This window comes from Prunus avium, chromosome 7 (assembly GCF_965620075.1).
Source record: "Prunus avium chromosome 7, drPruAviu1.hap1.1, whole genome shotgun sequence".
In the NCBI taxonomy this organism is placed as follows: Eukaryota; Viridiplantae; Streptophyta; class Magnoliopsida; order Rosales; family Rosaceae; genus Prunus; species Prunus avium.
Window position 1 is genome coordinate 23,421,327 of NC_142290.1, and position 14,988 is coordinate 23,436,314.

Genomic DNA, 14,988 nt, shown 5'->3' on the forward strand with positions numbered 1-14,988 from the left:
AAGAAATTAGAAGAATAGTAATAGTAATACAAACACTGTATAATAGTAATCCAGCTCGCATACATAATTTTTATTTTTTATATTTTGGTTTTGATTGTATAATAGTAATACAAACACTGTTTTTTGGTTACATGGAAAATCAAATCTAATGGAGACCACAGGATACAAAGTACTTCACACAAGAGAAATAAATAAATAAAAATTAGAAAACACTAGATCGATTCGGAATAAATTTGGAACGACTATATGCAAGGAGTCATTTTAAAATTGTAGTCATGTAATCTTACAATTTAATCTTATAATGTCATCTAAATTCTTAGGCAGTTAAAGCTTAAATGTTTGAAGAATAAGAATTAAAATCAAAATTCCGATTGATAATTGTTAACGAATAAAATTGCAAGTCAGGCAGGGAAAATTTGTTCACTGGTTATACTGTGCTGTACACATTACATCAAGACATGACATGGTAAAGACCCGATTTCATTCTACCAGGGCATTAGTCATACAAAGATACAGGAGTACATGTATCATGGTACAAGCTATCTGCATATTCGAAAGAAAACTTATATTCGCAATGCTCTGTATGCCGGTACAGTTCAGACAATTGCCCAAAACTTCTTCCTACAAATTAACACAGTTTCTGTCTTCTTCTCTTTGTTTTCCAGCAAATGTGATTCAACCTCCCACAAAAATTTTGGAGCAAGATCCTGGATCCTTGATGTAATGGTTTCGTCGTCTCTAATGACAATAAATCCCTGCACAATAACTCATTGAATGTAATTCTGTATCATAAGCCACTAGGAACAGAAAGGAGTTACAAGAGGTATAATTTCGTCGCTTGACAAAGAAGTAAGTTTTTCTTAACTACATTAAAATTATATACGATGTTTTCTAATCACAGAAAAGCTCAAGTTCACACTCCGTGTGAAGAAAGTACTGACTTCCCAATAAATGTAGGGTTACAACACTAAGTCCTTATAAATTTGCAATACTGCTCGAAGAATAACTAAAGATTTATATGACGACATCTGAAGTATGTGTTTGCAGATGGCACAATTTTGTTGGACAACATATAATGATACACTTGTCACAAAACTGGAAGAAACAAAATATGAACTCAATGCATTAGAATGAAGGGGCTTACGAAGAACTAGAACTAAGACAGAATATATGGAGTGCAAATTTAACAGACGCTGAACATCATAATAACTATATTAGTCAAACAAATCACTTCTGATATCAAGAAGTAGAATAGTGAAGCAAATGATAAACAATGGAAGATGAGAATTTATGTCTGAATCCATACGCATGGGATAAAGGTGAGGATAATGATGATGAAACTTGGAATAGAAACTTAGTACGCAAAAGTAATTATATTGCCTTGCCATCCTTGAAAAAAAATTGTTCTTCTTTCTTCGTTTCTTCATATTCCATAACTTATGTTTTTAATACTTCAATAGAAACAAGCATAAGAGATGGCATCGATCGAAATTATTACCTGGGGTCTTATTATCCTGTCCATCTCCAAAAGGATATCCTCCAATAAGCAACCTTCTCCGCGGTTCTTGTAATGAGAGAAGAGATGGTTGGCATGTAACAGATCATAGGTGCGTGGATAAGTGGAAAATGCTTCACACCTAATATTCAGGAAGGATTAGATGCCATTCTTTTTATTGGAGTACCAATTTGATCACAATTTAGCTACATTTTGTACACTATCTACTAGCAATAGGTAACAGGTAAACAAGAACTTACCAATCATGGAAAGCACCAATCAGACCACGATTATAAATGGCAGACAAGGTATTCTTCATGCTTGAAGGAACTATATTCATCACCCATGTAGGCGATGCATTTAAGGCCACAGCAAATCCACCACAAAAAGCATTCATGTCCATGACATTTCGGATTTCTGTCTTACTGACATTCAGCAACCTCCAGTAATGTCGAACTTGATCTTGCCAAAAGATGGTCTCTGATGTAAATTCCTCTTGAGTAACACCTATTATAAGCATATTTACGAGGGGTGTAATCAGACTGCATAACATTGTTTTCTAATACATTAAGAAAAGACACGAAGAAAGTGGGACACTAGTAGTAGTCCTTCTCATGTATCAGAAAAACCTAAACTTCTGGTCCATTATTGTAATTTAGTGTTCTATCCTATGCATCAAATTCAGCCTTATGTATAACTACGGAGGGAACAAAAGCATCTTTAAACTAAATATAAAATAAATAAAAAAACTATCCAGGGGATTTTTTCTTTTTCTAAAAAGAAGAAACTGAAGGAGAAAGACAAAAGCTTATCGTATGAAATAGAGCAGGAACAAACCTATTCTGCCAAGACTCTCAGTGTATATCGAAAGGCGCTCAGATCTAGAAGGGAGTTTTGGAGAATCTGTTTGTGCACCCCTTACTTGTATACAATTCTTCAGTGGTGTATTCCATGATGACTTGGAATCATCCACAGAATCACATAAATTTATAAGCTTCTGTTCAGAGTTGTGCTGGAGGCATGACAGATCATCTTGTTTAATCCAGATTGCAGTCTGAACTTTTCGAGCAATGAGTTTCCAGCACATTGCTGAAGTCAGATTCATTAGCTTCTCCCAAATTAATGGATAGTTTTTAGTCGTTTTATAAGCAGGTGGAGCTGAATAGACAAAGTATCCATTAGATCGCAAAAGGCGATTCATTTCTTTTAGTAAAATGCCATCTGCACAAAACAAATTAACAAAAAAAAAAACAGAGAACACACGATAAGCAAACTCTATTGACGCATACAAACACATTAATAGAATTAACATTGTAAGGTTTCAAACCCAGAAATGGCAAAGCAGCCTCACAAAATCTAGCATATTGCTTAGTTAACTTATACCTCTCATACCATTAAAAGAAAACAAAAACAAAAAAAAAGCCATTATCTAGTTCAATGTTTAACATATCCAATGAAATTTCCTTTTCTGAAGCCATCACATATTGATAAAGGGTGGAAACTGAGATGTCAATGGATTTTGGTGTTGGTGGGAACTGTTGACAAATTTTCAATTTGTTTTTTGGCGGGCTTTCCTTGTCAATTTAATGACAAAATCAGCAAGCTGTTAAGACTTTAATAAACAAATTTGTAGTATAAACCTAGCTATGGAACCTTATGGACAACAACTCAAAACCAATACATGAAGCTTAGGATAGAAAAAAACCATTTTCATGCCAATCAACTCGACATCGAGAACAATGAACCATCTCAAAAGAGCCAGTGGGATATGGCATTTGTTTTGTTGCTATAGCAGAAATCATTGCACCAATGCCTCGCTCTAAAGCAAATTGAATTTGATTCTCATGGCCGTCCTTTGGAGCAAAGGACATTGTTTGTATATCCAAGGGAAGAAGAAAAGCAGAAAAGCTGGCAACCCCACAACCAACATCCAAAATTTGAGTGACCCCTGCAGAACATAGATCACCTTTTCCATTTGTTATCATATCTCCCAATCTGCAAAATCCAGTAAGGCGAATAAACAAACTGAAAGTGACGTATGCACATAAAAACTTCAAATATCTTGAATCAGGTCTAATGAATTCATATTCATTAAAAATAATTTCACACCAATGATTACTTGAAGTTAGCTAATAGATAATCATCTACCTCAATGCCATAAATACCAATTAGCACGAGTGTACGAAACGAAAGACATCGAAACGAGAATAAGATAAGTAAGCAAGTTGATTGCAGATACCTTTGAATGTACTCAGCTGCGCCATGTTTAAAATGCGTACCACCACCAGGGAACCACCAGAGTTGATCCTTTTCATGCACCCAATTTTGTCCTCCTTTGACTTCAGCAAGATGTGTATGATTCACATTGCTTCGCCACACATAGTCCCTGCTGGTAGGCCATCTTATTGGTATCTTATAATCTCTTGGTGGGGGAACCAAGCAGAACAAGCGCTTTTCAATTGGAGGGCAGTGCCTCTCTAGTTTTTCTTTTCTACTAGTGTCCAAGTTTGGAAGCAAAGTTTTTACGTAAGAAACATCGTGGCAAGGGATATACTCATTATAAGTCAATGGGCATACATCCATACCAGTCTCTGGGATCAAAAGTGGTGTTTTTCTGTAAGTAAGTGCAACTTTATTTGTAAATGTCGAAGTACCTGCAGCAAAATTACTCACAAGAAGTTAAGTTCCACCAGCTCAGACCATACAGAAACAAACAGCTTTAGTAAACAAGATTTCAACTAGATGTCACCTTTGAAATTAGATTTCAAATGTTACTAGAACTTCAGAAATACAATGAGATTCCTAATTTGAAAAGACCTTATCATTGAGAATGAAGTCAGTCACTATCAAAATTTTCACCACAAATATGTACTTTTATTATAAAAAGAAGGGGAAAAGAAAAAACAAAAAAAGAAGAAGGTCCCAATCAAAACTTACAATTTCTTACAGCTTTGCTGAACAGTGAACTAGTAAACAAGGTCATTAACTTTGAGCTCCAAATTAAACATGCTGGAACATTATATACTTCAGTTTATAGGAAATAAGAAACAAAAATCTGGATTCTTGAACAAATGTACTAAGAATTCTCTTGAAAATTTGGTTCAAGCTAACTCTTTATTCTCCCAAAATCAAAAGTGTTTCTAAAATGCATGCATAAAACCTTCATTGGTCTGAAAAACAAGCTCAGAGAGAGAGAGAGAGGGAGAGAGAACAAACCAGGAGATGAAGAAGAACTGATGCTAAGTTGAGATGCATAAATTGGAGCATTATTTCCTAAGAGAGTTCCGGCATAGAAGCACCCGGCCATCAATAGCAGAGCCACCACTATCATCTGCCCCGATTTGAATTTAAACGCTGAACACACCACATTCCCACCCCCCATTTCCTGAAATCCTCAATTGGGTTGCTCCTAAATTCCCAAAATCAATGGGATCCAATGGGAATTTCAGCGGTCCGCTTTGAATTATCAATACATCCAACTTGGACGGCTGGATTTCAATGTTTTAATCTAACGGTCCAGAATAAGTTGTAAAGAAAAACTAATAAACAAATTCAAATAAAATTTCAATTTTACACATATGACAAATCCAGAATGGGAGGGATGGGGGCTGAGGGTGGATGGTTTTTATTCAATTTTTATCGATATTTATAATTTTTTTATATTTTTATTGAAATTCCGTGTTTTCGGATTACCGATATTTCTTAAACCATCAATATTTTAGACCGGAGTCTCGGGAAACAAAATCTCGTCAGTAATTTTTTTAGATTTCTTTCACCGTGGAGAACAAGACGTCCAAACAGATCACCATAGTCACCATGAGGGATGCATGTGACAACAATGACTGTTTTTCTTTTTCTTTTTTACAGAACTTTTTCTTTTTAAACAATGGGTGAGAGAGGTCATCCAAATTTAAAATATCTTCCAATATTAGAAGAATGGATGTGCACACGTGAGTTAAGTTATTTAATTAAGGTAGTCTACCCAAGTTCAAACCCCCTTCCATTACAGTTCAAACTCCTACGTAGAGGATGAGGATAATGTCCCGACCAACTAGCTTAATCTATGTCCACAAGAGAGAGATTTGTCAACAAAAGTTTGTGTATCACTTTGTCTGCTGTCAATTCATTCCAATAAGGGGACCAATTCATATGTATAGACTCCAAACATCACCCTTCTTCCTTGGATATATGCAGATATCCCACGTGCTGCTTTTGTGAACCAAATTTCTGTGAAAATAAAATATTTTGAGAGAGATGTATTGATTTCATATGGCACTAGCCGCAGTCATTTGTACTTCACCACAAGTTAAAATAAATGGAAACTAAAAAAATCAATTAACAAGTACATGAGTTTTCGACCCAAAAAAAAAAAATTACATGAGTTGCAGCCAAGCAGGAGGTTAAAGCTATGTTCTTATGGCATATTTGGAAATTGGATCTATTAACTACTCAAAAACAACATTTATGCCCACTTGCTCTATATATTGGATCTTGAGTCTCTGCATTTAAGTCCCGTGCTATGCACCAATAAATAAGCTAATGTTCTGTCAGATCAGCTACTCATCCATAACAAGACTCATCAGAAGCCTCAACACATAAAAACCTCTAATTCAGGACTAGTTTAGCTGTCAATTGTTATCCTTGATTAGCTTTTTAGTTAGAATGGGTTAGTGTATTAAGTATTAAGAAACAAATTTGTGTAAAAGGCTTGTATTGTTAATGAATTATTAGTGAACGAAACCAACCAGTTCTAAATTAGAGAATTAGCTCTCTAAAAGTTGATAAATCGCATCCCAATACTAAATAAATCCCATCAACTTGATGGTGTGATCTATCTCCAGAAACAAACCCAAAGATCCATTTTCCTGGAGCCTTCAATCCCCCTCCACCCTGGCTTTTTTTCTCACCTCTCCCCTTGGCGCTTTTTTTTTATTTTCAGCTAAATCCCTGTGCCATCCTACTTAAATATTCCAACACTTCATAAATTGCTTCCGTTTGATGGTGTGATCTATCCCCAGAAACAAACCCATAAATCCTTCCTTCTTCAGCCTCAATGCAGCTCCACCCCGGCTTCTTCTTTAGATCCCTCTCCTTCATAACTCTCCTTATCTCTTCTACTTCATCCCACTCTCCAACACTAGCTTGTGTATTACTCAATAGAGTATAATACCCGACATTATCAGGTTCTAGTTCCAACAGCCTCTGAGCTGCAAATTCCCCCACATCTCTACGACCGTAAATTCTAGACCCTGAAAGAAGAGCACCCCAAATCCTACTATCTGGAAAACTCGCCATTTTCATAATGAACACTAAGGCCTCTTTGAGCTTCCCAGATCGACCCAACAGATCAACAATGCTTGTGTAATGGTCTAGGTCAGGTTCGATACCGAACTTCCATTTCATGGAGCAGAAAGCTTCACAACCTTCGGTCACAAGGCCGGAGTGGCTACAAGCAGATAATAAGCTTAATATGGTGACACTATTTGGTTTTGTTCCTTCTCTTATCATTAGATCAAACAGTTTCAAGGCTTCCAAACCAAGTCCATGGCTCCCATAGCCCTCAATCATTGATGTCCATGCCACTATATCTCTGATCAACATTCTACTAAAACAGACCCTAGCAGTAGATATGCTACCGCATCTTATGTACATGTTTATTAGGGAGGTTTCAAGATGAGTATTGCACTTCTCAGCATCACAAAAAGATTTCCTTATTATGCAACCATGAATTCCTTTTCCTAACTTGAGAGCACCTAGGTTTGCAAATGCATCAACAAGGCTTCTTAGTATCTCAGCCCCAGGTTCAACACCTGCAGCTTGCATTCGGCCGAACAATCCAACAGCCTCATTGAAACAGCCATTTTGAATAAAGCCAAACATCATTGCACCCCAAGTAATGCTGTTTCTATGAGGCATTTCTCTAAACAGTTTATCTGAGTTTCCCAATTCCCCGCACTTGGCATAGAAGTCCAACAAAGATGTTTGCAAGACGTCGTCACAAAGCCCACTTTTTGTTGCCAAGCAATGCAAGCTTTCACCTTGGGAAAGAATCCCATGTTTGGTTAATGCTGATATAACCAACGTCAATGTCTCACTGCTGGGTGCTACTTCACCCTGCATTTCATGAAACAAGTCTATTACCTTTACAACATCCCCTCTCCAAGAATAAAAGGAAATACGAATATTCCAGGAAACAACATCCCTTCTATCAAGTTCGATGAAAAAATCTTCGACTTGGTCAACTGTACCTAATTTAGCATACATTCTGAAAATTGAGTTCTGCACAGACCCATCATTTAGTAAACCACTCTTAATCCCATAACCATGAAGTGGTTCCCCATAAACTGAAATTTCAATGTCACAACAGCCTTGCAACATGACCAGCATTGTCACAGCATTTGGTTCCAACTCCCTCCTCATTTCACTGAACAAACTAAACCCACAGGCAACGTTTCCTTCAGAAACATACCCGGAAATCATCGATGTCCAAGTAACCAAATCTCTCTGACGCATCTCATCAAACAGCTTTCGAGCATAATCAAGTCTCCCGCATTTCACATACGCGTCAATCATTGTATTGCCAACATATACATCCATTCCAAAACCAATCTGAATTGCCACACAATGAACCATTCCTGAATATGTAGCATCACTCCCAAGCAACAAAACCGCCCTGTTTACAATCGGAAACGTGAAGCAATCATGTGAAACACCCAATTCAAGCATCTTTTTGTACAGCAACAGAGCCGAACCAAGCAGACCCGAGTCGACATGAGACTTTATGATCAAATTCCACAACATGGTATTTGGTTCTTGTATTGATCTGAAAACCAAAGCAGCGCTCTCGACGCCGTTGAACCGAGAATACAAAGTGATCACCTTCGAAAGAAGGGAAGGAGGTTTGAACCCAGTTGAGACTAGGATACGAGCATGGACTTGTCTCAGGGTCTGAAGGTCCTGGCATGAATCCAGCACCGAACCTGAAGAAAAAGACGAAGAGATTGAAAGAGAAGGTGCGAGGTTGTGGTAGGGATGTTTCAGGTGATGGGTGTGAAATAGAAGAGGAAGTTTTGAGGTTGTAGAGAAGAAGTGAAGACGTTGAAAAACATGGAAATGGGATGAAATCTTGAAGCTAAGGACAAGGACTTGCAATAAAAGTGTGCAATTCTTGGGAGTGTTTAAAATAACGATTTGTGATCTCAGTCTGGTCCAGAACAAACACCAGTGCAATGAAAACGAAATCTATTTTTAAAATAAAAAAAAGTTCTGAATGCTAATTGTCCCACATCGACCAAACACCAAACATGGGTACGGTTTATATAGCTGAACATGGGACTTCAGTTCACGACCTTACTTGGACAGGATCTGTTCTATAGGATCGTACCTCTGTATCCTTGATTTCTAAGGAGACAGGAATCCCAACCTGGTGGATGAATCATGACCGTGCGATCAGAGCGTGATTAACAGCTTCTGATTCTTCGGAATCATGAAGCAGTAGAGGATCGTTCTCAGCTGGGTGCTGGCTGGGGTGGTCACACGGTTGTCTGACAGGTTCCCTCTCTTTTTGTGCCAATTCTTTTTCTTTTTCTTTTTCTTCTTGGTCGATTTTTCTGCCCAATTTTATTATTAGTCTTTGTTTGAATTAGCAACCAAAACTTGGATAAACACATTTTTATTTGCTTTTTGGTTGCAATACATTGATAAGGGTTATTTGTTTTATTAGTCTCTGAACTTAGACTCAATTTGCATTTGAGTTCTTCAATTTTCAAAATCGTTCCCATGGTCCTTTAACTTAACTTTCAATAAGACAAATGATCCGGTCATCAATTTTGTTAACTTTTTCTGTTAAATATAGGGGCAAAATAATATTTTTATATTAAATTGATAAAACGATTAATCCGTTGATAAATTCCGAGTCCCAAGCTTAAGAAATTATTATATTGGATGTATAAGTTTATGTTGCAGTAAGCTTAAGCAACCATCAACAAACTACATTAAAAAATTAGCTTGAATAATTTGTACACTGCATAGGCCAGCTTAGGGAGCACATAGATATAGACGTGCATCCTACCACTGTTTGGTGCAACCATGTAAGATGAATATTGACTGTAAAAACGTTCAAGTCGTTTTCTCCCAAAATACTTTTACAACTACTCGGAAAATGAGAATCTTATCTCTCAATATTATACCACCACAGTGAATGAAACTCAAACTATTCCTCAAGATAATAACTTAGCAACACAAGAATTGTTACCTCTTTGCTTCCATAAACAATCTAGACACAAGGGATCCATCAGTCAGTAAAGATACAGACTCAATCCATCAGTCACAAGAATTGTTACCTCCCGGGGAAAATTATTTTTTTGTAATTACCACACTAACTCTACAACCATCCATTTCTTTGGGTGTGATCTATTATCTCCTTCTGAAACCATCTTCAACATTATAATTTAAAGTATTATTGATATGACACCAGAAGTCCAGCTTTCTGCTAATCTGCCCTTCTGAATTTCCATTTTCTGTTATGCATCTACAGAACAAAAATATCACAAAACAGGAGATATCCCTGCATCAAAACTCTCCAGCCATTTCCCACCTGGTGTTTGCTCCACAAACTTTTGAAATCCCCAACATCAAATTCAAAACTTGATTTTTGAAGGGCCTCTTATCCATCTAAGAAAACTACAAAGAGCACCTCCATACAGCCCAGTGTCAATGTATTCGTAAGCAAGAACCCTCTAGTCTCTACCAGTTGCAAAACCAGGAAAAAGTAGTTAACAAAAGTGACAAGTTACAAAAGTAAAAGGTAAGCAAGATGTCAAATATTTTACAAAAGCAAATCATAGATCAATACGTTCCAAAGCAAAAAAGGTAAATCATGACAGGAAGGACAAAGGGTGAACTTGAAGATCATACAAGATATACATATCGTTGTAGATCTGTAAAATAAATTGCACTATTCTTTTTGACCAAAAATAGATTTATGCTTTCATAGCTTAGGCTAACGGCATTATTGGTAACATCCAGCAAATTTATAAATCACATAACAAGATGCCAAAGCAAAACTATCCAGCAAATTATACAGAGATCATAGGCTAAGGGACAATTTGGCACACATAAAGAGCAACTATAATACTACAATGAAAACAGAACAGCAAGAAACTGCTCCAGATTAACGTCCCCAAGAATACTATTTGTGAACCCAACACAATTATGAAAACAAAATCTGGTTTCCATCATCACAAAACAAGATATAGGAGTATGCAAAATCTAAAATTTCAGAAGTAGGGAGATTTTTGGCAATCTGTTTCATCAGTTAAATTACCATCCAAACAGCCTGTGAGAAGTTTTCATTTACTAGGACGAATTGTATAGATAGCTGCAATCGCAACTTTTGAAAATTTTTACACTGGGTCATCACTTCTAAAAATGATGATGTAATAATAACACATTTCCTGTTAAAATTACATGGGCAGCTGAAATTGCATTATACATCAATATAAAATGTAATGTACATCACCCACCTGGCTTCAGCATATGCAACAATTCCCAAAATCTGCATGGATCAGCAGCAGCCTCCAGAAGACAAGAACCTATGGTAAACAGATACTAAACCAGAGGAATGTAAAACTCAGCCCCCATCCACAAATGAAGTGCAATCAATGTCCTGAAAGGTGATTCTCCCTGTGTATAAGTCATGTATGTGATCAGGACAAACAGGGAAGCATTTCAGATTGAGACTTTCATTAATTGCACCCATCCCAGGGACCCATTTCTTTTCATCCGCAGGGTTCACATTCAAGCGATTTTGCAATAGTCGTACACGATAAACAACAGTATCGGTTTTGTCACAGAAATGAGCAACACAAGAATATGGAGGCTCATCAGAAGCTAATCTAATCAAAGCCAAGGAGAACGTCCCATCCACTGGTTTTGGATCAGAGAGATTTTTATCTCCCATCATTTTCACCTGCCTTTCTGTGGGGAAGTGCACTTCTTCATTTCCATTTATATCAAACACTTTCAAATCTTTAGTAAAATGTTTCAGGGCTTCACGTTTGGTGGATTCATGCTTTTCTGCTAGAGTCAAGATACAAGAGAACCTCAAGTGATAAGTCACAACAGTTTTGACCATCTTGAAGTTATGGCAGCAGCAATAAAATTCCAGCCATCTTCTCCCTATACCCGCATACCACTTAATGATATCAGTATCTTCGAGAGCAGTTAGTAAAGTAATTGGCCTGGGACGACCCATATGATTTGTAAAGCCAATCAACCTAACCATTTTTCTAATAAGTTCTATGGGTGCATCAGCTTTGACACAGAGCTTTGTCAAATCCTCAACTGTGCCCTTAGCATATTTCTTCTCCTCTTCATCTTTTATTCTCCTTTCTTCGTCCTCCAGTGCCCTTCTAGCTTTGACTGGGTTTAAATGCTTGTCAACTTGCTCTTGGAACTTACCATAAGCATCAACAAGCTCTTGAGGCAGTTGATCTCTAATGTGCCTTAAAGAGAGAAAATTACCTGCCGATAGCTTACGGTACCAATCCCAACGCTCCTCCAAAGAGCCAAGGTACTCTTGCACCGTCTCATCAGCCCAGGTTCTGAAGATTTCTCTAACTTCATTCTTAATTTGATATTCAAATTTAAACCCATCACTTCTCTTCGACTTCTTATAAACATGGCTCATTATTTTCAATCCCAATTTCTTCCTATTCCTCTCTCTAGCATTTTTCAATTCCTGAGCTCTGACTTCCTTCTGTCTAATGTACTTTTTTCGTGCTCTCATAGCCTTTTCTGACATAGGAGGATTCAAAACTGAAGGTTTTACTGCCTGTAATTCCATGCCCATAAAAGCAATCTTCTCAGACGCCGCACTATGAATAGCTGTTTTTATCTCATCCACCTTCAATTCCAGTATCCCCTCTAAGTGCTTCACAACCCAGTTCTTTAAATCCATTGTCAACATCTTAGACCCGGAAGTTATCACTAATATTTCATCCAAGTACCTAACTGCATATATCTTCACTGGCTTGTAAAACACACCATCCTTAGAAACAAGCTCATTTGAATCAAAGTTGGGATGCTCCTGATTCTTATTTAGACGCATTTCTTGAATTTCTTTATCAAACCCATTGAAGTAAATATTTATCAAAATTGAACTCAACCCACTTTCCTGAGGAAACCCTCTTCCAAAGAAGCAACTACCCAATTCAATTCTCACCGCACCGCATTCAAACAACCTCTTTATAACATTAATCAAACTCTCATCCTCTATTTTCTCTTGCATAAACAAGCATAGCTTATTTACATGTTGTTGATCAAACCTTTCGCGGTTAAAGCTAACTGTAAACCACCAACTGGGGTTCTCTACAGAGTTCTTAAGGTACCTAATGGCCGTGTGCCTGCCCATATTGACACGACCACCATAAGAAAACGTCACAAAGCGTTCATCATAAACAATTCCCAATACCATCCTAATAGCTTCAATCAAAACCTTCAATTTCAAGTTAGGCAAGACCAAAGACTCACCTCTATTTCTTTGGGCCGCCATTGTAACAATGCAAGCCCCAATATCGAACCGATTCTCGAAGAGCTCGCGACCCATTTCGTGGATAGAGAACCGCTTGGAGACCGAGTCGAGAAGGGACGGGCTGAGGCCATTTCCATTTGGGGCTTGTGGGGTGGTGAGGTTTTGGCAGGCGGCAAGGAGGACAGTGGGCAAAGCGACGACGTTTTGGAGGAGGTTGGTGAACTTGCCATGCTTGTAATGGCTGAGAACTAAGGATTTGAGTTGGGATTCTAAAAGAGGCTCTGTAGAGTTTGCGTTTGGGTTTGGTGCTGAAGTTGAGAAGAGATTCAGAGGAATGCAGAGTGAAGGTTTGGGATGAAATGGAATGCGTATTGTTTTTCTGAGGTTTATGAGCATCGAAGCTAAACCTCCACTTCCAAATTGGTTTCAGAGCGAGTGTAAATTTCAGAGAGGAAAAGCTTTTATTTCTTTTTTGTAGGGAAAATGGGTGGGACTGTGAGAGAGTACCCCAAGCTCGTTTTATGGGCCAATATAGTCTGCAATTGGTCTTACAAGGTTATGAGGAGCTAAATGAGTGGGCCTCTATAAACTATTATGAGTCATTGGGTTCGTGCTTATTTTGTGAGGGTTCAAGATCTACCTCAATTCGCTATCATTTGTTTCAAGGTTTTCAAGTTCAATAGTCCTTAAACTTTGACTTGATTCGCATTTTGGTTCCTCAATTTCCAAAATCATTCTCGTGATCCTTCAACTTCAATTTCGTTAGGACAAATGGTCATACAGTCAATTTTATTAACTTTTTCTGTTAAATTTTAGCATGTGCATGGCACATGGTGTACTATTGAGGGTCAAAATCGGAAATTGCTTCACTCCTTAGGTACATGGGCAATTCCTAGCACACCCAAACCCCACACCCACAACCCTACCATAGCAACTTAACTCTCCCCATCCGTATATCTCCCACACTCTCTGTGATGGCTTTTGCCCCTCACTTTATATCATATCCTCGATTTTGTTTATGAAAAAAAATTGAATTTTTTTTTTTGAATATTTCATCATGGGGAAAGAGGGGTTGGCACTGGGTGGGATGGTGAGGGTGAGGGTGACGAAGACTTGATGGTTGTTATAGGTTGTGTGTGTTTAGGTGGGGTTGGGTTGGAGAGGTTGTGGCTACTGTGGCGAGGATAAGAGGAAGAATTTTTAGTTTTTAGGTGAAATGAATATTCATATGGTGGAAATTAAAAATAATACAAAAATACCATTTTGCCCCTACATTTAACAAAAAAGATAACAAAATTGATCACATAACCATTTTTTTAGGTGAGACCCAAGGGTATCCACCGCCGACAGTAGTGACTAATCCCTTTCGCCGCGGGAGCTCTCCCAATGGAGGTAAACGGCTGGCCACAAAATGCGCTTCATTCCCATGGGCGGGGATCGAACCCCCAACCTCATGGTTAAGGAATGAGGTGAGCTACCACCACACCACATCTCATGGTTGATCACATAACCATTTGTCCTAACACGGGAACGATTTTTGGAAATTGAGGGACCAAAATGCAAACCGGGTCAAAGTTCACGGGACAATTAGACCTAAAAAACCTTATTTCATGTATTGAAAGTTTCCATTTCGACCAAAAAAAATAATTGACCGAACTGATTCAATTCAATTGATTCTTTTGAAACTAATCAATTTAATCTCAATTTAATCTAATTTTAATCAATTTCGATGATTTGACGAATTGCATTGAATTTCTAAATTCTAAAACATACATGATTGGATTGAATTACTGATTTGCTTGTGAGAATCACATAAACTCAAGGATGGAGATGTCGTGTTGATATCTTCATTTGTATCGTTGAAGTTTATCAAATGAAGTTTCTTTTTTATTAAAAAAAAAAATTCTCTTGAATAAGAAGACACGTGTCAAATAAGTAACCAATGGACAAAGAGGGTACA

At 37.6% G+C, this 14,988-nt stretch overlaps 3 protein-coding genes and 1 non-coding gene across 4 annotated transcripts; 1 reads left to right on the forward strand and 3 right to left on the reverse strand.

Annotated features, from left to right (window-relative positions):
- Window positions 1-353: 353 nt before the first annotated feature.
- On the reverse strand, window positions 354-4,938 carry LOC110770259 (S-adenosyl-L-methionine-dependent methyltransferases superfamily protein). The gene is made up of 7 exons (XM_021974359.2): window positions 4,712-4,938; window positions 3,735-4,149; window positions 3,201-3,490; window positions 2,333-2,716; window positions 1,756-2,002; window positions 1,499-1,637; window positions 354-755 (listed from the first exon to the last, which is right to left on the reverse strand). Exons 1-7 carry the CDS (start codon window positions 4,875-4,877, stop codon window positions 597-599), a joined length of 1,800 nt encoding a protein of 599 aa, XP_021830051.1. The 5' UTR covers window positions 4,878-4,938; the 3' UTR covers window positions 354-596.
- An 816-nt stretch (window positions 4,939-5,754) lies between these two features.
- On the reverse strand, window positions 5,755-8,446 carry LOC110770265 (pentatricopeptide repeat-containing protein At4g35130, chloroplastic-like). Its single transcript, XM_021974364.2, has one exon. It carries the CDS (start codon window positions 8,294-8,296, stop codon window positions 6,431-6,433), a length of 1,866 nt encoding a protein of 621 aa, XP_021830056.2. The 5' UTR covers window positions 8,297-8,446; the 3' UTR covers window positions 5,755-6,430.
- A 393-nt stretch (window positions 8,447-8,839) lies between these two features.
- On the forward strand, window positions 8,840-9,049 carry LOC148293178 (small nucleolar RNA U3). Its single transcript, XR_015825989.1, has one exon. It is a non-coding gene; the product is annotated as a small nucleolar RNA U3 (small nucleolar RNA).
- A 572-nt stretch (window positions 9,050-9,621) lies between these two features.
- LOC110770287 (RNA-directed DNA polymerase (reverse transcriptase)) lies at window positions 9,622-13,512 on the reverse strand. The gene is made up of 2 exons (XM_021974393.2): window positions 11,020-13,512; window positions 9,622-10,240 (listed from the first exon to the last, which is right to left on the reverse strand). Exon 1 carries the CDS (start codon window positions 13,422-13,424, stop codon window positions 11,127-11,129), a length of 2,298 nt encoding a protein of 765 aa, XP_021830085.1. The 5' UTR covers window positions 13,425-13,512; the 3' UTR covers window positions 9,622-10,240; window positions 11,020-11,126.
- Window positions 13,513-14,988: the final 1,476 nt, after the last annotated feature.